The sequence below is a fragment of the Thalassophryne amazonica genome, chromosome 23, assembly GCF_902500255.1.
Source record: "Thalassophryne amazonica chromosome 23, fThaAma1.1, whole genome shotgun sequence".
NCBI classification, from domain to species: domain Eukaryota; kingdom Metazoa; phylum Chordata; class Actinopteri; order Batrachoidiformes; family Batrachoididae; genus Thalassophryne; species Thalassophryne amazonica.
The window spans coordinates 27,533,734-27,557,957 of record NC_047125.1 but is presented as its reverse complement, the minus strand read 5'-3'; the positions used below and the strand labels follow the sequence as shown (position 1 = coordinate 27,557,957).

Genomic DNA, 24,224 nt, shown 5'->3' with positions numbered 1-24,224 from the left:
TGGTTGCCCCGAGTACATGTACTGAGTGCATCTCACAAAAAACAATGCCCAACAATTAAAAGTACTTATTTGGAGTGCTCCATTTCGTTACATTTTACCTCAATTTTGTGATCATCAGTCCGCATTTCACTCCGTTTCGTCCATTTTGTATTTTAGTATTCTCAAGGGCATTTAACCTCGAGGGGCGGAGTTTCTCATGAAAACATCGCCGAACTCAACACAAATACATGTAATTTGGTCACTTTTTAAACAAGTCAGACTCATCAATAAAGTAAATTTAATGTATAACGGTTCACTTTAGGTCATCTTGGTGTATAAGTCTCATCGTTCCAGGCAATGATAGTTGTCAGCTGGCCGTTAGAAGTTAGAAGCAATTTAGAGACAACAAAAAACAGCTGATTTCAATGAAACAACATACAGCCCGAGCGTACACTTAAAAAAAAAAAAAAAAAAAAAAAAAAAAAAGACTCATTGAGTGAACTCAATTCAATTATGAGCAGGATTTCCATCTAATAAATATATGTAGCCCCAACTTGAATAAAGCATATTCATGCAAGATAATTTATTCAAGTTGGGGCAACATATATTTATTAGATGGAAATCCAATCCAATGAATCACTTTTTTGAGTACGAATTCTCGCCTTCAGATCGGTGACTTTGCCGACCTTTGCGGACTTAGCGCCAACCTTGAGAATGGCCCAAAAATGTGTGTACTGGTGCATCCAGGGGGGGTCGAGGCGCCCATCAGCCCCGCTGTGTTTACGCCCCTGCAGTAAAAGCACAGACAAAGCGCACTTTCACTGATCTGATCTGCCTTTGTGACTGCGCTGAGATACAATCAGAGTGTGTGTGTCTGTGTGTGTTTATTATTTGTAAGGTTTCGGTTTTGAACGTTGACCTCTGAACAGACACGCCTTTTTCTCCATTTCCTGAATCCGGCTCACTAAAGCCGACATGGACGATTTAAAACACTTCAAAACCTCACACTTGACAGAAAGGTAAGAGGAACATGTCGGCTTTTTAAAAATCATGACCTATCATTAGGTTTTTTTTTATTGATTTACTGCAGCTGGAAAACCAGCAATCAGTTCGTCAACTCCGCTGGAAAAAAAAACAAAAAAAAAAAAAAAACACACAACACAAAACTACAGGCTAATATAATAATAATAAAAACATATCGAAGTACTTCATAGTATTACTTATACTGTTAGATTTTATACTGTAACTGTTAAGGCAGGAAAAAAAGAAGTTAAAACCACTTGTCGGCAGGTTTAAGCGCGCCGCCGCCGCTGCGCTTCACCGCGGGAACGCGCATGCGATCCCCGTTCGCGTTTTTAAAGAAAAACATTTTGTCAAACCATCGCAAAACTGTAAAATTCCACACATCGACAAACAGGATCGCCCATACACGGATTCGTTTTTTTTTTTTGTTTTTTTTTAATACATGGAAGATCCCCTGAATATTGATCGATTTTATCGATCGGCAGAGCCCACATCTCGTTGTTGCTCGGGATGTGGTTGTACATTCAAGATCGTTAAAAATAAAAAATAATAATTTTTAAGATTTTTCAACATTTCAATCAATTTTTTTAAAAAAAAGTTTTCACATAAGCGCCATTAAAATTTGGAGAAATGATCAAATTTATCAAGACCATTAGAACAATTAGTGCTGATCAGTACCGACAGGTGGATTCTGAGCAGAATTTGTCAGATTATTTGATAGTTTCATGCATTTAATAGACTGAAAACCTGTCAATCTTACATTTGGATCCAGATGGGTTCCAGAACAGTCATGAAACAAAGCATCCAGACTAAAAGCAGTGACTCATAATTTTTCGACTTTGCTTGTTGTCCAGAGGTCAGCTCCAGCAAAATCAAATCAAATCCATTTTATTTATATAGCGCCAAATCACAACAAACAGTTGCCCCAAGGCGCTTTATATTGTAAGGCAAGGCCATACAATAATTATGGAAAAACCCCAACGGTCAAAACGACCCCCTGTGAGCAAGCACTTGGCAACAGTGGGAAGGAAAAACTCCCTTTTAACAGGAAGAAACCTCCAGCAGAACCAGGCTCAGGGAGGGGCAGTCTTCTGCTGGGACTGGTTGGGGCTGAGGGAGAGAACCAGGAAAAAGACATGCTGTGGAGGGGAGCAGAGATCAATCACTAATGATTAAATGCAGAGTGGTGCATACAGAGCAAAAAGAGAAAGAAACACTCAGTGCATCATGGGAACCCCCCAGCAGTCTAAGTCTATAGCAGCATAACTAAGGGATGGTTCAGGGTCACCTGATCCAGCCCTAACTACAACCCCTGGCAAAAATTATGGAATCACCGGCCTCAGAGGATGTTCATTCAGTTGTTTAATTTTGTAGAAAAAAAGCAGATCACAGACATGACACAAAACTAAAGTCATTTCAAATGGCAACTTTCTGGCTTTAAGAAACACTATAAGAAATCAAGAAAAAAAGATTGTGACAGTCAGTAACGGTTACTTTTTTAGACCAAGCAGAGGAAAAAAATATGGAATCACTCAATTCTGAGGAAAAAATTATGGAATCACCCTGTAAATTTTCATCCCCCAAATTAACACCTGCATCAAATCAGATCTGCTCATTGACATTGACCCTATGTGTCTTTTTGCAAGGAATGTTTTTGCAGTTTTTGCTCTATGGCAAGATGCACTATCATCTTGAAAAATTATTTCATCATCCCCAAACATCCTTTCAATTGTCCAAAATATCAACATAAACTTGTGCATTTATTGATGATGTAATGACAGCCATCTCCCCAGTGCCTTTACCTGACATGCAGCCCCATATCATCAATGACTGTGGAAATTTACATGTTCTCTTCAGGCAGTCATCTTTATAAATCTCATTGGAAAGGCACCAAACAAAAGTTCCAGCATCATCACCTTGCCCAATGCAGATTCGAGATTCATCACTGAATATGACTTTCATCCAGTCATCCACAGTCCACAATTGCTTTTCCTTAGCCCATTGTAACCTTTTTTTTTCTGTTTAGGTGTTAATGATGCCTTTCGTTTAGCTTTTCTGTATGTAAATCCCATTTCCTTTAGGTGGTTTCTTACAGTTCGGTCACAGACGTTGACTCCAGTTTCCTCCCATTCGTTCCTCATTTGTTTTGTTGTACATTTTTCAATTTTTGAGACATATTGCTTTAAGTTTTCTGTCTTGACGCTTTGATGTCTTCCTTGGTCTACCAGTATGTTTGCCTTTAACAACCTTCCCATGTTGTTTGTTTTTGGTCCAGAGTTTAGACACAGCTGACTGTGAACAACCAACTTCTTTTGCAACATTGCGTGATGATTTACCCTCTTTTAAGAGTTTGATAATCCTCTCCTTTGTTTCAATTGACATCTCTCGTGTTGGAGCCATGATTCATGTTAGTCCACTTGGTGCAACAGCTCTCCAAGGTGTGATCACTCCTTTTTAGATGCAGACTAACGAGCAGATCTGATATGATGCAGGTGTTTGTTTTGGGGATGAAAATTTACAGGGTGATTCCATAATTCTTTCCTCAGAATTGAGTGATTCCATATTTTTTTCCCTCTGCTTGGTCTAAAAAAGTAACCGTTACTGACTGCCACAATCTTTTTTCTTGATTTCTTATAGTGTTTCTTAAAGCCAGAAAGTTGCCATTTGAAATGACTTTAGTTTTGTGTCATGTCTGTGATCTGCTTTTTTTCTACAAAATTAAACAACTGAATGAACATCCTCCGAGGCCGGTGATTCCATAATTTTTGCCAGGGGTTGTATAAGCTTTAGCAAAAAGGAAGATTTTAAGCCTAATCTTAAAAGTAGAGAGGGTGTCTGTCTCCCTGATCCGAATTGGGAGCTGGTTCCAGAACAGACGTCTTGCAGAAAACCACGTTTCAAGATCTTGTCAACTTCCTGACATATGGTCATTAATGTATTGTAGACAATGACCTCTGATGTGACCTTGATCTCAGACTTATGACCCATCTTATGAGAAGACACTCTTCCACGTTTATCCACAAAGTTTGACTGAAATCGGCCTTTGCATTTTGAAGATATTGCCATTGCAGACAAAATAGACATTACATTTTTTTGCGTTTCCTCGCTTATAAACGACAGTGTGCACCCGATGTGTACTTTAAATTTAGGAACAGGTTCTGATGGTCAAAAAAAAAAAAGTTTATGTATTCTTTTGGCTTTCTTCAGTTGAGCGCCATCGTGCTGTTTTGTGAGGACACCCACGAATTGGCGGCGTGGGCGGAGTCAGGATGAGTGCCATGCCGCTGTTGACTGAGACGCTGATCAAGCAGTCGCAGCAGAAAAAAAAGATCTCGCCGCTGAACTACAAAGAGAGAGTTTTCGTCCTGACCAAGAGCCAACTGATCTACTACAATGGAAAAATCAAGGTCTCATAACTCAAGTTTACAAGACAGATTGTTGATTTAAAATCTAATAATTCAGTGTTGTCCAAAAAGCCAAGTCCAATCACCTTAAATGACCATTTAAAAAATAAATAAATAAATAAATAAATATATATATATATATATATATATATATATATATATATATACACTCAACAAAAATATAAACGCAACACTTTTGGTTTTGCTCCCATTTTGTATGAGATGAACTCAAAGATCTAAAACTTTTTCCACATACACAATATCACCATTTCCCTCAAATATTGTTCACAAACCAGTCTAAATCTGTGATAGTGAGCACTTCTCCTTTGCTGAGATAATCCATCCCACCTCACAGGTGTGCCATATCAAGATGCTGATTAGACACCATGATTAGTGCACAGGTGTGCCTTAGACTGCCCACAATAAAAGGCCACTCTGAAAGGTGCAGTTTTGTTTTATTGGGGGGGGATACCAGTCAGTATCTGGTGTGACCACCATTTGCCTCATGCAGTGCAACACATCTCCTTCACATAGAGTTGATCAGGTTGTCAATTGTGGCCTGTGGAATGTTGGTCCACTCCTCTTCAATGGCTGTGCGAAGTTGCTGGATATTGGCAGGAACTGGTACACGCTGTCGTATACGCCGGTCCAGAGCATCCCAAACATGCTCAATGGGTGACATGTTCCGGTGAGTATGCTGGCCATGCAAGAACTGGGACATTTTCAGCTTCCAAGAATTGTGTACAGATCCTTGCAACATGGGGCCGTGCATTATCCTGCTGCAACATGAGGTGATGTTCTTGGATGTATGGCACAACAATGGGCCTCAGGATCTCGTCACGGTATCTCTGTGCATTCAAAATGCCATCAATAAAATGCACCTGTGTTCTTCATCCATAACAGACGCCTGCCCATACCATAACCCCACCGCCACCATGGGCCACTCGATCCACAACATTGACATTCGAAAACCGCTCACCCACACGACACCACACATGCTGTCTGCCATCTGCCCTGAACAGTGTGAACCGGGATTCATCCGTGAAGAGAACACCTCTCCAATGTGCCAAACACCAGCGAATGTGAGCATTTGCCCACTCACGTCGGTTACAACGACGAACTGGAGTCAGGTCGAGACCCCGATGAGGACGACGAGCATGCAGATGAGCTTCCCTGAGACGGTTTCTGACAGTTTGTGCAGAAATTCTTTGGTTATGCAAACCGATTGTTTCAGCAGCTGTCCGAGTGGCTGGTCTCAGACAATCTTGGAGGTGAACATGCTGGATGTGGAGGTCCTGGGCTGGTGTGATTACACATGGTCTGTGGTTGTGAGGCTGGTTGGATGTACTGCCAAATTCTCTGAAATGCCATTGGAGATGGCTTATGGTAGAGAAATGAACATTCAATACACGAGCAACAGCTCTGGTTGACATTCCTGCTGTCAGCATGCCAATTGCACGCTCCCTCAAATCTTGCGACATCTGTGGCATTGTGCTGTGTGATAAAACTGCACCTTTCAGAGTGGCCTTTTATTGTGGGCAGTCTAAGGCACACCTGTGCACTAATCATGGTGTCTAATCAGCATCTTGATATGGCACACCTGTGAGGTGGGATGGATTATCTCAGCAAAGGAGAAGTGCTCACTATCACAGATTTAGACTGGTTTGTGAACAATATTTAAGGGAAATGGTGATATTGTGTATGTGGAAAAAGTTTTAGATCTTTGAGTTCATTTCATACAAAATGGGAGCAAAACCAAAAGTGTTGTGTTTATATTTTTGTTGAGTGTGTGTATATATATATATATATATATATATATATATATATACACATATATATATACACACACAATTCCCTTACAAACCCAAATCAGACAAAGTTGGGATGAACTCAAGTGATTTACAACACTCCGACCCTCACTTACAGTCAGGAGCTTTGGGTAAAGACTGAAAGGATCAAGATTGGGGATACAAACGGTAGAAATGAGGTTCCCCTGTCTGGTATCTGGGTTTTCATCCAGGCAACAAACCAAGAAACTGCTGCAGGTCAAAACATTGCTTTCTTGTCAGACAATCATCAGCCCGATGGCTCATTGGTGTGATCCAGCACATGGGTGCCTCACTGTTCCGGACCCCAGGGACTGTTGGGGCGCTATAAGCTGTTATAGCTGTAGTGGATAAATGGCTGTTTGTGGAGTTTTGGATGGACAATTGGTCTATATTGGTGGTGGCCAGTCAGCAACCATGGTTAGCAGTTAACCTTCTGAATGCTCCAAAAGGATGTAAAGATATGAACTCGTGGACTCAGGAAATCGGGTGAGGAAAACAAACACCTACATTTTCTGCCGCTTCACCTGCTAAGTAGATTAAAACAGAACAGGAAGTCTAGTCAGCCCATGGGGCAGTTAGGCGTTGGTGATAGTGCAACAGTTTGCAGACGATACTGCTGTTTATATTCATGACAAATAATCATTGTTGTGTTGGTGTTATCAACAGGAAAACTGCATAAAGGGCAACGTTGAGCTTAGCCGCATCAAATGTGTTGAGACTGTCAAAAATGAAGATGGAATCATCCCCTGCCAGAATAAATATCCATTCCAGGTACACAAACACACTGTATAAAGTCTGATTGAAGTAGGCATGTTGTCAAGGGTTTCCCTACGTACCGTCACACCTTATGAATAGACATCTGTTATTTCACACCACAATGTGATGTTAGTGTATCACTGTGGAAGAAAAACTCGAACCCCCATCAGTGAAGACCACATGATGGCTTGATACATCCTCATTACAGCAAATTTTCAAATACTTAATGAAGAGGAGTCTTTTTGCACATCACTACATTATAGAAAAACAATATGCTGCATTCACATGTTGATGGTGTAAAAACAACCCGACACTTATTGTTGAAGAACTATCAACTGCAAAAACAGACGGTACGAGGCGGGAAGACAATCATGTTGCCATGGTAATTTGGGAGGAATTAAATCATTTAATTACACCTGTGCACAGTGGTAGTGCATGCAGGGTATTGTCTTCAGTTCTGTTCAGCCATCAGACCATAAGTGTGCCAACAAAATAACTCGGAGAGTTTGATAAGATTTGGACCAAACTTGGTGGATTGATTGAGGATAAGCCAAAGTCTATATTAGGTTATTGATTTTTTTCCCTGGGGGAGCGGTGTTAAAAGTCAAAATTATGATCAAATGTCAAAATTTGAGCCCAGTGCTAATATTTAGGGGATACCTGGAATACTTAGTAACAAAGAATTGGTTGTAGAAACACGTGATTACTATTAAAACACTAAAGACCTGATTTACTAAGACCGCGGACATTAAGTGCTAAATTTCACAGGTAATCCAAACTTTTGCATGTTGGGGTGGAGACAATTTTATAAGTGATTTATTAAGAGTATATACACAATAGGTATAGCAGTAATGTGATGTAGACAGCAGATTATGCATCGGTTAATTGCCGTAAGTCCAAATGAAATAAAATCAGCTTTGTTATGCATGAACTATGACGCATAACTGAGCATGTTCACCACTAGCAATTAAAAAACAAAATACCCCCTCCTATTTCAGATATTTAATTCTTGTTCCATCCATGGTGTTTTGGCAAACTGGTGAATAATTTGATGAATAATTATTCTTGATTCTGCCAGTGGAACACACACACACCTTTGTGCGCAGTTCTCTGTGTTCCACTGGCAGAATGCATCATAATTATTCACATTTGCTAAAATAGCATGGATGGAACAAGAATTAAATAACTGAAATAGGAAAAATTTGTTTTTATTTGTTTTAAAAGCTAGTGCATGTTCATGCATTGTGCATCCTGTGTGCACCGTCTCTGGTGGAACACAAGCATAAGTTAACACCAAGGATTCAAATGTGCAAAATACAGGCACCATCAGATGTTGCGTGTGTGAACCTCACCTGTTTGCATGCTCCCTTCCATAATTTTGTACACTCGAGTAGACATACCCAAAATTGCATATGCATGAATGTGAATGCACTAAATGGAGAAAGCGTGTTATTTAGCGTGTCGACAGATGCTGTCCTTGTGTAACTTGGCATGCACGTGTATTTGCAAAAGCAATGGCTTTTGTGCATGTTTTTACACACACAAACTATTAGTAGATCACATGTTGACTTTATTTTTTGTGTCACATGACTTTTAACCTTAGGTGACCTTCAGTGGTCTATGTCATAACTGTTTTATTCAACCAGTTTGGAGCCAATATTGACTGAGATAGTGGAAGGATTATATGCTAAGTTGAGGGTAAAGTGGTTCAATTTAAATAATTAATTCATGATAATCATCAAACGCAGAGTGACCATCCTCGTCGTGATGTGATGATGTTATTCTTCTCACTGTTTTGTAGAGAATGAACTGACTTGGAAAGATTCATGTCCACTTTTTAAACTTTCTGCACACCACCAACATGTGAATGCAGCAGAAACAGAGGCTGATGGGAAATGTAGTCTCAATTTTATGAGGCAAATATGCAATTAGGGTTTAAATTCCTATTACATGGTAATTACAGGACTGTGGGAATGTGAGGTTTTTATATTACACACACACAAAAACATCGTAATTGATTGAAATCCTGATGTGTGTGTTTTGGTAGGTGGTGTATGACACATACACTCTGTACGTGTTCACTCCCAGCGAGAGCAGCCGGAGTCTGTGGGTCAAGACCCTCAAAGAGAGTCAGTAACTGTTGGTGAACACGTGCGCGCGCGCACACACACACACACACACACACACACAATATTGAGTAACTTGAGCAGAAGTACAATAGAACTTGTCTTCACCAGCTCCATCACAGCGTACAGGCCAAAGTACAATATTTACATAAGCATACAATCCAAAGTCCAGTATTTATGTAACCATACATTACAAAGTGAAATATTTATGACACTATATATTGCACAATGCATTTTAAGACATTTACAGTGCCCTCCAAAAATATTGGAATACTTGGTATTTCACACATTTTTATTTGTTTCTGCTATTTCAAATACAAAAAATTACAAAAACAAATGTAAACAAAAATTCTAAAATATCTTCCTTAAACTAAAACTGAAAGCAAATCTTTACAATTTTATATAAATTAATTAAAAATATAAAAGATGATGAGTTGCAAAAGTAATGGAACATCTTGATATAATACCTGTAAATCAGTTTTCGTTAGACAAGTCAGGGGATGGATACATGTACATTTCCAAGTCACTGAATATGTCTTGAACTTTATTTACATCAATTACGAAGAAATATACAGTATGGCACTCTATGGTAAAGCTGTGTGGAGTGGACAGTTCTCAAAAAATGAGTGACTGTGCAAGAAGGAAAAGAGTGAGGAAAGCCACCAAGACACCCAGACAACCCAGAAGAAGTTACAGATTTCTCTGGCTGGAGAAATTGTGCACAGTGCAAGTTTTGCATTTTGTATCCCCAGTTATACAGCTTCATGATGAAGTGGTATAGAGGAGAATTTTCTTAAAAAAAAAAAAAGACCTGAACGTTCAGCTACAATTTGCCAGAAGGTACATCTGATGAGAGAAACAACCCATCATTTTGGCTTTTATATTTTTAATTAATTTTTATTAAGTTGTAGAGATTTGCTTTCAGTTTAAGGAAGATAATTTTGGAAATCTTTATTTTTTGTATTTAAAATGGCATAAACAAATCAAAATGTGTGAAATACCAAGTGTTCCAATACTTTTGGAGAGTATTGTGTACAATTTCAAACTTTCTTTAATTTTAAATATTTTAATAGTATTGTGTCATGGAGGACCAGAAAAGTAAAAATTTCATCACTTTGTGTATGACAATAAATACTCTTGAAACACACAAATTTTCACTGGTCCCTTTGCCTTTAAAATTTTGGAAATGATTCACATTGTAAAAAAAGTAAAAACGATTTATGGTCAGATGACTACCATTCAAATTCATAAAACTCAATATTAAATAAGTCATTTTTGTATTTTTGACTAAGTAGTTTATATAATTGAAAATGCTCCTGAAATAATCTGAATTAATACTCTGAATTTAGATACAAAGTCAGATCTAAAAATTCAACTTTCATATGTTCAAATTCCAACATTCAGATAAAAAAAAAAAACAGATCACATTTTTAAAATCTGAATTTTATCCTTCATCTGTTCAATGTTTCAGCACTAACATATTTAAAAGACGATTACACTTTTAAATTAGAAAATACTTGTGCACAGGCCAAAAAAACAAAACAAATTAAACTAAATAAAAAAAATTACAAATTCTTTTTAAACTTCAACCATTAGTCTTGCTAATTTTTTTTTTTAAATAAAAATGTCTTATTATCAAACTGTGCACACACACACACACACACACACACACATATATTAGTTTAACTTAACATTTTAATTTAAATAAACACAACCAGAATTTTTTTTTTTTTTTTAATGGGGAGTTTCACAAAATCTATTGATGTACAGAATCATTAAACTCACAAGATTAAGTGTAACTGTATGTGACCAGTAGGGGGCAGGTTACTCATCGTCCTCTGTCTATGCATCCAGAGATCAAAAACAACTCCACCATCATGCCAAAGTTCCACCCAAAGTTCTGGCTGGAGGGGGCGTGGCTCTGCTGTCGCCAGGTGGATAAACTGGCTCCCGGCTGTGAGGAGTACAATCTTTTCGGAGAGAGTAAGACACAAACCCTAACCTTTGCCGTTAGTCCACAGTAGTTCCACCACGATCAACCAGTTTGAATTCTATATTGTCATATGAAAATACGCCATTCATTAGGGCTTTACACCGCTTTGCACACTTCCAGAAGTTTTGAGCGGTAGCAGAATTCCGATTTCCAAACAGTGTTGAACAAATAACACACAAGGCTCATCAAACTCACATCTCATTAATGGAGCATTTCATGACAGTCCGAATTTCCAAATTATGCCTTTAGTTTATTTCAAATTTTAAAAATTGCAGAATTTCACCTGGGAATATTTCAGTTGCATATTTTATGTCAGTGGTAATTTGCATTTGAGGACTGAGCATAAAACAGCTGCTCTGATTGTTCAATACTGCTGATTTTTTCAGGGAAGTGAGAAAAGTTTCCAAAATAAGAGAAGCTGTTATATGGGTGAGTTGCTTCGTAAAATAATATTTTATGACATCCTGCTCTCCTGATGCAGAATCAGTATGAGAAAACTGCAGATCCCAGGTCAGTTTCCTCTCTGGTTAAAAAGACCAACCAGCATCTACACTTTCTCCACAGGTTAAAGAGTGCCCATCTGAGCCTGGCTGTCCTCACCTTCTATAGAGGAACAATAGCGAGGGTAGCAACCAGTAGTATCTCTCTGTGGCATGAAAGTAGCACCCTTGCAGGCAGGAAAGCACTGGGGGTCATGAGGGCAGCAGAGAAGATTATTAGGGCCAGGCTGCCAACCATTGGTGAACTGGCAGAACAGCACTGCTTGTCCAGGGCAAGAAGTATAATCAGAGACACTTCACATCCCTTTAACAATCTGTTTTCCCTCCTGCCATCAGGTAGACGGTACCATAGCCTGAGTTGCAAAACATGCAGCTTCAGGGACAACTTTTACAAACCACCAAAAGATAGTTAAATAAAAGAAAATCAATAGAAAAAACTGTGCAATATAGAATACACTGTAGCATCTGGTAGCAACTTGTAGCATCGTCATATGTGCAATATCACGTGTCCTTTATTTATTGTATGTTGCATATACACAAATACAGAGACAGTTATTGATAATGTTTTGTTATAAAAAAACCTATTTATCACTATGCAGTGTATCGATATTTTATTCTGTGACAGCAAGTATGATGTTTTTTACTAAAAGACAAATAAAATTGAGTGTAAGTCTGTTTTCTGTTTTTGAATGTGCAATAATGCAGCCTTTTTTTTTAAACACCATAATCAGGGTATATTCATTTTTTTTTTTTTTTACATGAATGAAGTGTAAACAGACCAAAAAGAGGAAGCTACAATGGGTAACTCTTCCTTTTTGCTGACTTGTGCAGTTGGGGAAGAAAAAGTGGTTGTTTCTTAAATACAAGCCCTCAGCAGTAAAGATGCCAAAGGTCACAGTCTGTGAAGTTCTAATGAAGATTTAAAAAAAAAAAAAAAAAAGAAATTTGTTCAGTTTTACTGATAGCGCTTAACTGTTCCTCTTCTCTAGGTTCTAAAAAAGCTATACTCCCAGTTCCTAGACAGGAGCGTTCAGACAGGAAGGTAATCACCAACACATGAACAACTTATTAACTGTAACCAAAGTGTATAGAACCAAAAACGGTCATTTCTCCTCCTGCTGCTGCAGCGGCGGACGCCTCCTCCCCTCCCGCCGGCTCCGGAGCGAGAAGAGGGTCGTGACCTTAAGGAGGAGGTGGTGGTGGCGTTGTACAATTTCCAGGGAACAGAACCCCATGATCTGGGTTTGGTCAAAGGAGATGAGTATGTCATTCTGGAGAAATGTGACGTCAACTGGTACAAGGCGCGCGACAAGCACGGGTGAGCGTACACTAGAGGCGTTCGGATCTGTTTTAGACATTTAAGATAGAATTTTTAAAAAATTTACGTTTACAAATGTGGCTGTACTTAAACTGTGCCCATGGTTCCACAAATACCTCTATATATTCAAACCAAACCTGTATACATATTATATATATTTAATAAAGAAAAAAAGGGACTTTTAGAAAAGATATGAAACTTTGTTTTCTAATTTCCTTTTTGTTATACTTAGTTTTTAAATTTACTGCCACAAATTGTTGTTTTAAATGTTTAATTTTACTACATTTTACCTTATTTTAATGCATTATGATGGTTGAGGTTTTTTTTAAGTTTGTCATCTTACTTCAATGTAAACTGAATTATTTTTTAACTGTCAAGTGTTTTGAATGCAAAGAAAATAAATACAAAATTATACTTATTTATTTAGTTATCCATTATGAATATTAGATTAATTGTCCCAGTGATGGAGATATACAGCTTTGTGTAAAAAAAAAAAAAAAAAAAAAAAAATTGTCCTATGTTGACGTATCTTTAAAAATTCCTGTAATTTGCAAAAGCATTACAACAGAAGACATTTTTATTAAAAATACAGATGGATATGTTTAGGAAAATGTGGTCAAAACTAATTGGGTGTATCAGATCACAGAGACCAGACCTGTTTTAACTGAGATTTCCATCGTCAGTGGACAATCATGGAAAGCGTGTTTTTGAGATTGTTTTTATGGATAAGGATGCGTGAAGTTTGTGTTCACATGTTCAGTTTTTATTTTCTTTTTAAGTAAAATGAAGAGAATAATGGAAGGGAGAAGAATATTATTTTGTTAAAGTTTAATGCCATAATTTGAGTTGCTTTTTTATTACCTCTGCCAACAAAGTTTGTTTGTCTGTTTGTGAACAGCCTGGAGCTCATAATTTTTCATGTATCATTATGAAATTTTTACTGAAGATTCATATCCTGATAGGCGAGAACAGATTCAATTTTCAAGGTCATAGCTCAAAGTCAGGAATAATCCCCATCTTTAACATTGAACAAATATTAAAAAAAATTCATAACTCTGCCAAAAAAAGATCAAATTTCTTTCACCTTTGACAGCATTATGTAGGATGGCATCTTTTATGAACTGACTGAAATTTAATCCAGATTACAGATTTTGTGGGCAGTTAAATTTAAAAATTGAATTTTGACCCCCGAAGGGGAGAAATTCAAGTGATTGGACACCATGACCTACAGTTGGTAGGGACGTTATAGATCACGTGGGGGCTAAACCTGATCTGCACGAGGGAGGCTGAAAAGGACACGGCGACAGAGGCAGTTTGATGTCAATCGGCTTCCAGCTCAAACAAAATACACCAAGATGGCGGAAAAACACCTTATTACTATATAAATCTAATATGTTTCTCATATATTTTGTAAAAGTTAGCAAGAAATAAACACTTTAAAAATGCTGTTTTTTTTGTAACCAGATAACACCTCTGAAGTGATCGCGCATCAAGCAAGTGGGTCGGGTCACCTCATGCATGTGCATTCGTGCTTCCTCCTGCAGTTGGTTTGCATGATGTCGTAAGAAGGAAAAGACAGTGGAATTCCACCCCACATAAATATGTTCTCTTCATTAAAATGAGCTGTAATTTTTCAACATGTTACGAAAATAAACCGACATTAACAGTTTTGTGAAATTTGAAAGGCCGTAGAGCTTTAACATTTGCAGTGGATGTTATTACCTTTACCAAATTAGCAAATAAATAAATAAACAAAAATCCTTACACATTCCTGTGTCTGTTTTCCACAGCATGGAAGGCTACATCCCAAGTAACTACGTAACGGAGAAGAAATCCGGGAACCTAGTGCACTTTGTGTGAGTTTGTTCATCATTTCTCTGAAGCTCAATAATTGATACTGTAGCTTGGAGCAGCCATTTGTTACAGTTCCAGTTCCTGATCTGAACAGGAACCATGTTGATTTATTATAATCAGGCTGTTTGTTTGTAGTTGGTACAGTAAAAATATCAACAGGAACAAGGCAGAAGAGCTGCTGAGGAAAGAGGCGAGTCTTCATCATTCCCTTCTATCCTTTTGTCTTCCTTCCATCTGGCCTCCTTTATTCTTTACTTATATTTTCCAGCTCGTCATTTCTTCCCTTCTTCATTTGTGTTTTTATAGTTTTAGAACGTCACTGTTTTTGATTTATGGGCTCAAAGATCCATCTAAACCACATCTGCTGCCTCTGTCGCCCCCTGCAGCACAAAGAAGGAGCCTTCATTGTCAGAGATTCCAGCATTCCAGGAACCTACACGGTCTCCGTCTATGCAAAGTCCGCTGCAGGGTATGTCTTCAGTAAAAATAAATAAACTCTGTACACGAGTTAGTACTACAGCATGTAAGACACTAGTATTTAGCACTGTGAGTGTGTTTAATGCCGACGATGTCTTTGCAGGGAAGGAGTTTCTGGTATAAAACATTACCACATCAAGCAGACGCGAGGCTTGCGCAGCCAGTTTTACCTGGCTGAGAAACACCTGTTCAGTTCAATCCCAGACCTCATCGAGTACCACAAACACAATGCAGCAGGTAGACGGCGTTTAAACAACTAGGGAATAACCCTGTTGTGTCTAATGATGTGTTGGACGTTCGTTCGTGACGTGTTGTGGATGCAGGGATGTGTGGCAGCAGCGCATGGTCCCAGATCTGATCTTTCTCTTCATTTGCCTCTTTGTTAGGTCTTGCAACCAGGTTAAGATACCCTGTGGGACAACAGGACACGTTTGCCCCATCCACTGCCGGATTTAGCTATGGTAAGTCCTCACATACCCTTTTTCTTTATTTTTTTTTTGCAGGGACTAGTGCTGGTGGTGGTATTAGAGCCAAACTATCAACCGACCCCCACCAGGTTGCGTACAGGGCAAACCAGTCTACGGAGGACACCATCTGCCTCACTCTCCACACAGCATTGAACCACCTGGAGAACAATCAATCAATCAATCAATCAATTTTATTTATATAGCGCCAAATCACAACAAACAGTTGCCCCAAGGCGCTTTATATTGTAAGGCAAGGCCATACAATAATTACAGAAAAACCCCAACGGTCAAAACGACCCCCTGTGAGCAAGCACTTGGCTACAGTGGGAAGGAAAAACTCCCTTTTAACAGGAAGAAACCTCCAGCAGAACCAGGCTCAGGGAGGGGCAGTCTTCTGCTGGGACTGGTTGGGGCTGAGGGAGAGAACCAGGAAAAAGACATGCTGTGGAGGGGAGCAGAGATCAATCACTAATGATTAAATGCAGAGTGGTGCATACAGAGCAAAAAGAGAAAGAAACACTCAGTGCATCATGGGAACCCCCCCACAGTCTAAGTCTATAGCAGCATAACTAAGGGATGGTTCAGGGTCACCTGATCCAGCCCTAACTATAAGCTTTAGCAAAAAGGAAAGTTTTAAGCCTAATCTTAAAAGTAGAGAGGGTGTCTGTCTCCCTGATCTGAATTGGGAGCTGGTTCCACAGGAGAGGAGCCTGAAAGCTGAAGGCTCTGCCTCCCATTCTACTCTTCCCTGTCAGTACTCTAGCTGCAGCATTTTGAATTAACTGAAGGCTTTTCAGGGAACTTTTAGGACAACCTGATAATAATGAATTACAATAGTCCAGCCTAGAGGAAATAAATGCATGAATTAGTTTTTCAGCATCACTCTGAGACAAGACCTTTCTAATTTTAGAGATATTGCACAAATGCAAAAAATCAGTCCTACAGTTCAATCCCAGACCTCACAACAAGAAGAAGATGCTCTTCGTGGACTACAGCTCAGCATTTAACACCATCATACTGGACATTTTCATCACCAGACTGCTGAAATGACAAATTCCCCTCCCCACCTGTAACTGGATTAAAAACCTTCTGACGAGCCTCCCTCAGTCTGTGAGACTCGGCACCCACCACTCCTCCACACTCACACTCAGCACTGGTTCACCTCAAAGCTGTGTTCTGAGTCCTTTTCTGTATGCCCTGTACACCTACAACTGCTCTCCAACCCACCCAACCAACCGCATTATAAAATATACAGACGATACCACAGTGGTTGGACTCATCTGCGATGGGGACGAGACGGCGCACAGGGCCGAGGTGGAGAAACTGTCACTCTGGCGCTCAGAGAACAACCTGACCCTGAACGTTCAGCAGACAAAAGAGCTCATCATGGACTTCAGGAAAAACAGACAGGACCCCTCCCCCATCACTGCCTTCAGGTTTCTGGGCACCCACATCTCCACAGACCACACCTGGATCTCCAAACCAGGGCTCTGGTTAAAAAGGGTTAGCAGTGGCTACACTTTCTGAATGTTCTCAGGAAGAAAACCTGGACACGAAACTGCTCCTGGCTTTCCTTCACTCCTCGGTGGAGTGTGTCCTGACATACTGCCTGGGTGTGTGGTACGCAAACTCCACAGCCGAGGACAGAAAAGTGGTGCAGAGGGTCATGAACACTGCCCTCTGCCCATCCTGGAGAACATCGCCACATCCTGCTGCCTTTGGAAAACCAAGGCCATCACAGGAGATGCCTCACACCCTGCCTACTCCCTGTTTGACTTGTTGTCCTTCGGGAGATGCGACAGGTCAACAAAGTCCCACACCAGCAGTCTGGCAAACCGCTTCTTCCCCTGGACCATACGTACTGCAAATGCCCATGGACACACACACACACACACACACACACACACACACACACACACACACACACACACACACACACACACACACACACACACACACACACACACACACACACACACACACACACACACACACACACACACACACACACACACACACACACACACACACACACACACACAGACCTACTCCCATAAATCCCCCCCCCTTCCATACCTCCTCCAGCCTTTAGCACCTTAGCAACACTGGCTTCTGTGCCCCATGTGTTCAGTCATTGCCCTAAATGTTTACAGACACTTTTTAAACTGTAGTTTATTCATATTTTTACATGCACACATATACACACCTCCATTTTTTGCACTACTCCATTGCTTACAGTATATATAAGTATACTTTACATATGTCACATTTAAACAGTTTTTGTGGCGTATAAGATGTCTTTTTTTGTGGTATATAGTTGCTCTGTGGGAGCACCCCAATTTCGTTGTACCTCCCCACGTACAATGTCAATAAAGGGGGCTCGATTCCATTTTCACTGCCCAGGATGAAGACAACCTGCAAAAAAAGTCTGGCTTCCATGGTACTTTTTTTTTTCAGTGCCAAAAACTGCCTAGGCTGGAGCCAGGCAAGGGCCTGGAGTGAGGAGACGTCAGTTTCTGTTTGCATGAAACCATTCCAAAAAAACTTGTAGCAGTGGTTACCAACATGCCAGTGTACTGGTTTAAAACTGAAATGTCTAAAACAACCTAGTAATGTGTCAGATACACAAACATGTTATTGGTAATATGTAGCAAAATCAAACAAACTTTGTCTTCATTCTCACCTTCCTTCAAACTCCAGAGAAGTGGGAGATCAACCCCAGCGAGCTGACCTTCATGAAGGAGCTGGGCAGTGGTCAGTTTGGTCTGGTGAGACTCGGCAAGTGGAGGGGTCAACACAAAGTGGCCATTAAAGCCATCAGAGAGGGAGCCATGTATGAGGAGGACTTCATTGAGGAAGCCAAGGTCATGATGTAAGGAACACAAAGTGCCAAGAGTCCGCTTGTCCATCACTTCCAAAGGATGAATGCATATTTTTGCATCTTCTCCAGGAAACTCTCCCACCCCAAACTGGTTCAGCTGTATGGCGTGTGCAGCCAGCAGCGGCCCATTTACATCGTGACTGAGTTCATGGAGCTCGGCTGCCTGGTGAACTTCCTTAGGCAAAGGCGGGGTAAATTCAACGTGGGGTCCCTGCTGAGTATCTGCCTGGATGTCAGTGAGGGGATGGAGTACTTGGAGAGCAACGGCTTCATCCACAGAGATCTGGTAACTCTTGCACCTCCTGCTAAACACTGCTGGTGTTTAAATTCAAGTTTTCTCGGTTTGTGGCTCGGCAAGATTGAAGTTAAAACCAGGTCTTTACGCCGTTGTATTCATTGACGTTCAATGAATTTCCAGATACTTACTTTTTCCAGCACTCTGGGAGATCTTCACAAAGCCTGTCACTGCATGAGCTTCTAGTGTTGCACAATATTTGGTTAGGACCAACAATATTTTAGTTTCCCTATTCTTCTTGCTCCTAGTATTCCTGTTCCTTGACTTAATCCTCTTTGCAGGCTGCAAGAAACTGTCTGGTGAATGAATCTCTGGTCATCAAAATCTCTGATTTCGGCATGGCCAGGTACACGCTGGAACCACACAAACCGAAACTTCGACTTGTCGCATGAATACTGTTCGGTAGCTAATAACACGTCCAGATGAAGACAAATCTAGCAAATGCAACAAACTCTGGCATCACTTCAACAAGTTGTACCAAAAACTGATTTAATTTGAAAAAAATTGAAACATTGTGATGCAACTACCCGTTGTTGATCTGATGCAGGTACGAGGGGCGACTGAGATGTTTTGAACTTGACCCATAAAACGTCAGGCGTGGTTCTCCATCTTTTGCATTCTGAGAAATTAACATTTGAGAATGTGTGAAGTTTTGACTCACTGGGTGCATTGTTGAGAAATGTTGGACTGTAAACGATAGAGAACCATGCCCTACTTTTTAATGGGACAGGCTCCAAAGTTCTCAATCACCCCTTATAGCTTCTGCGTTTGTGTTTTATCGTTTTGCTAGTGTCATCTTAAACTGGAAATGCCACTGCCCCAATTAGCCACCGTAATATTAATATACAGGGTGACCCCCCCCCAACAATAAACCACAGAACCCATAAAAAGTGTAATAAATCCTACAAAGGTGGTCATGTTTTTTTTTCCAAATTATGCTCCAAATGGTCTGACGAAATGTCTTTTCCTTGGTTGACCAAGACATATTGGAGAAGACTATCTTCCCCAACATGTCTTGATCAACCATGGAAAAGATATTTTGCCTGGAGGCCTATTTCACCAACAAATCATACCATTTGAAGCATAGTTTGGAAGAAACATGACTTTCATGCAAATCGACCAAGATAACTGAAACTTTGAGGGAATGATCATGCACAGACTGAAGTTCCAGAAATTTGCTGGACCTTTGTAGGATTTATTAGAACATTTGTGGGTTCCATTTGTTTGTTTGTTTGTTTTGGGGGGGGGGGGGGGGGTCCCCGTGCACTTATTTATTTTTAACCAAAAGTGACTTAAAATATTATTTCTTTGCAATTTCACTGGTCATTGAAGCCATGATGGAACCACATTAAACTGGTGTTGGTGGGTTTCTGTGTGGGTGGAGCCTGAAGAACCAGGCAATGGCATTGGAGTTTGGCTAAGTGATGCATTTAATACTTTTTTAAAATGATTTTTTTTTTTCCTCCATGTAGATATGTGTTAGATGACCAGTACACAAGTTCATCAGGTTCCAAGTTCCCGGTGAAGTGGTCACCTCCAGAAGTCTTTAACTTCTGCAGATACAGCAGCAAATCAGACATCTGGTCGTACGGTGAGCAGTCATCAATTTACTTCACTGTGCCATCATAAATTAGACTCACAGAATCTTCAACTTCCCTCAACTCTTCAGTTTTTACTGCAATCCAGCAGGACGGATTTCGAAAGAAACGTACAAAATGCATTGAAAGCACTGAGGAAAAAAATGTTGGGTTTGGGGAAAATCTAAACAAAAACAACATCTTAAAGCAAATTTTTGATTGTCTTTTTCCAGGTGTATTGATGTGGGAGGTTTTCACGGAGGGTCGGATGCCGTTTGAACATAATCAGAACTTTGAAGTTGTTAGTTTGGTAACCAAAGGTCAGCGACTCTACAGGCCCAAAATGGCCCCACCCTGCATCTATGACATCATGAATCTCTGCTGGCAGGAGGTAAGACCTAAAGAGACAACAACACTGACACAGTTCTGACTCCGCCCTTTCGTCCTGTTAGCCACACGCCTTAACAGAACTGTTTGTCAAACTAGTCTCAGTTTCAGCAGAGATTTTGATGACTTCTAAATGGTCTGTTACTCCTCCAGAGACCAGAGGAGCGCCCATCATTCTCTCAACTCTGTTTGACGTTCTCAAATATGCTGGAGGCTGATACGCCGCCTTCCAACTGATCAACTATCCAATCTGACGCTCCCACAGTCCAAGAGGTGGTTAAAGTTTGATGTTCTTCTGGTGTTGCGGTAGTTGTTGCTGAAGATAAAAGCACAAGTATCAAGATGACAACAACGAGAACAACGTAATGCAATCGCCTGGAACTGATCAAGGAGGTGGCAGTGTCAGACCAGACCGCTGAAGACTACTCATGGACCAATCACATCTGTTAATATTTTTAAATGATGTCAGAGTTCCTGGCGTGTGTTCGGCCACAAGAGCTTGTAAATGTGAGAAGATCGTGTGCTGGTTTCAGGTGGAAGCCACAAAACAGAAACTGCAAACACAGATACAGCAACAACCCAGATAATACCTGAAATAATGGAAATCCATGTAATGTTGTCTCAGGATGAACATCCATCCATTCATTTTTTTTTAAACACACTTATTCCAAGTAACGGTAATGGGATGGCTGGAGCTGATCCCAGCAGTCGCTGGGTGAGTTGGGGGGTACATCTGCCAGTTGAGTGCAGGGCCAACAGACAGACTAACAAACGCATCCACACTCTCTCACACCTGTGTCCAATTTTGAGTCACCAGTTCTCCAAACCTGCATGTCTTTCAAATTGGGAAGATGCTGGAACTCCCAGAAGGAACCCATCCAACCACGGGGAGAACATGAAGGCTCCACACAAAAAGGACCAGGCAGGAAGGGAACCTGGGACCTTCTTGTTGTGTTGCAACAGTGCCAACCACGAAGCCATTTTCCATCATGACGTCACTTTGGGGGGAAAATTCCTTGGAATAATTGGAATGGAGTTATGCTGAGTGTGGGGAAAGAATGTGACCTTTTAACCCCGTACAATAGGTCAAAGTTACCCATCTTTGAAGTTGTCCAAGGTCTGTGTCCAAAGAATGCTCCCTGTGAATTTGAAGACCCTGGCAATAATAGGACTGGAGTTATGCTGAGCACAGACGGATGGACACAAAGCCTTCGCAATACCCGATTGCCATATCTTGGCCTCGGGTAAAAATGATTGCCCTGAAACCTTATTTTAAAATTAAGTTGATTAATTAAGTCATGGTTTTTATGGATTAATTCCAAAGTATATTCTTGTCCTCTGTGGAGGTTCTGAGCCATGTCAGGGTCACAGTCACATTTGTCAGCACATCTTCAGAGTGAATTCCAATTTTGCTCTATAAATTGGTGGAAATATTGCTCGAATATTCAGCGTGGATAATTCACATTGATCGTGATGACTTTTGAAGTGATGGATGAAAGCAACGTCCAAATTTAAGAGAGACTACACTGACGAAAAAGTTCCCAAAACACAAGAGTTGAAAATACAGACACATTCCCTTTGAGTAAACCTTCTGGTAGGAATACTACGGACTAGTCGACAGCTAAGTAGTAAGTCGTCGACTTGATGAAGGACTTGTTTAGCACTGATCATTTGATTCCTGTCTGGTGATTGTTTGACAAAATATATCAGCGATAGTATTACATGAAGGATCAACTGGTGTGGTTGAGTTTGATTTTTCTCACCAACACAATTTTTTGTACAACTGAAACTTTAATGCATTGTGAAGACTTTGGTAAAATATTTTAATGACAACTTATTAGAATACTATGCTTATAATGAAAATGCTGTTGATGTATTGGTAGTTTTTTTTGGGGGGGGTGGGGGGGGGGTAGATCTCTCAATTCAATACTTCCGCAAGTCTTATAAATAGTCTTTGTTGGTATTAAGCAGCTACGGCCTTGGTGGCCATTGGATCTTGGCTTTATAAATGAAAGTAACTAACAAACTAGCTCATGTTAAGAAGCTACTTCCAGTTTCTAAACCACACAGAGAAAGAAGGAACAAGTATCTGTTTTGGCTACACTCAAACAGAATCCTTTCTGCTGGGTTGTATGGACTTGTGACCATGTTGTTTGAGTTTGAAAACATACACACGTTTAATTTGCAAATTTATTCATCCACTTTAGTACATTTTTTGTGAAGAAACTTGATTCAGTCAATGCTTCACTCAACCGCCTCCTTGTTTCCGTTTTGTTTCATGGCTAAATTCATACAAATCCTTTCCACTGGGTTGTGTGGAGGTAAAAAAAACAAACTTATGACCCTTTAATTAGTTTTTCAATGCAACCGCTGTGACAAAATGTCCATTCATCTGTCTGTCATTGCATCCACACCTGTTTCTAATCCATCATCAATCCAGTATCCACTAGCCATGACATAATCAGAAAGCAAAGGTTTGCTTCTTTGATTAAGTGCATTCATCCGACTCTCATTGTAACCACGCCTGTTCTAATCCATCATCAATCCAGTATCCACTAGCCATGAAATAACCAGAAAGCAAAGGTTTGCTTCTTTGATTAAGTGCATTCATCTGACTCGTACTGCATCCACACCTGTTTCTAATCCATCATCAATCCAGTATCCACTAGCCATGAAATAATTAGAAAGCAAAGGTTTGCTTCTTTGATTAAGTGCATTTTCTGTCTCTCATTGCATCCACACGTTTCTAATCCATCGTCAATCCAGTATCCACTAGCCATGAAATAATCGGAAAGCAACACACCTGTTTCTGATCCATCGTCAATCCAGTATCCACTAGCCATGAAATAATCGGAAAGCAACACACCTGTTTCTGATCCATCGTCAATCCAGTATTGACTAGCCATGAAATAATCAGAAAGCAAAGGTTTGCTTCTTTGATTAAGTGCATTTTCTGTCTCTCATTGCATCCACACCTGTTTCTATTCCATCGTCAATCCAGTATCCACTAGCCATGAAATAATCGGAAAGCAACACACCTGTTTCTAATCCATCGTCAATCCAGTATCCACTAGCCATGAAATAATCAGAAAGCAACACACCAGTTTCTAATCCATCATCAATCCAGTATCCACTAGCCATGAAATAATCGGAAAGCAATACACCTGTTTCTAATCCATCATCAATCCAGTATCCACTAGCCATGAAATAATCAGAAAGCAAAGGTTTGCTTCTTTGATTAAGTGCATTTTCTGTCTCTCATTGCATCCACACCTGTTTCTAATCCATCGTCAATCCAGTATCCACTAGCCATGAAATAATCGGAAAGCAACACACCAGTTTCTAATCCATCGTCAAT

The 24,224-nt window shown here is 40.1% G+C and overlaps 1 protein-coding gene across 2 annotated transcripts; it reads left to right on the top strand.

The window, feature by feature from the left end:
* The first annotated feature begins 905 nt into the window (after positions 1-905).
* tec (tec protein tyrosine kinase) lies at positions 906-21,456 on the top strand. Of its 2 annotated transcripts, XM_034165136.1 has the most exons (18): positions 906-998; positions 4,210-4,409; positions 6,902-7,006; positions 9,039-9,120; positions 10,972-11,100; positions 12,600-12,652; positions 12,738-12,928; positions 14,719-14,784; positions 14,918-14,972; positions 15,169-15,251; positions 15,363-15,496; positions 15,646-15,720; positions 18,427-18,598; positions 18,677-18,893; positions 19,184-19,248; positions 20,375-20,493; positions 20,713-20,870; positions 21,020-21,456. In XM_034165136.1, exons 2-18 carry the CDS (start codon positions 4,272-4,274, stop codon positions 21,101-21,103), a joined length of 1,926 nt encoding a protein of 641 aa, XP_034021027.1. In that variant the 5' UTR covers positions 906-998; positions 4,210-4,271; the 3' UTR covers positions 21,104-21,456. The 2 variants fall into 2 exon arrangements, with proteins under 2 accessions (XP_034021027.1, XP_034021028.1); XM_034165137.1 differs by lacking the exons at positions 19,184-19,248; positions 20,375-20,493; positions 20,713-20,870; positions 21,020-21,456 and adding an exon at positions 19,026-19,103.
* Positions 21,457-24,224: the final 2,768 nt, after the last annotated feature.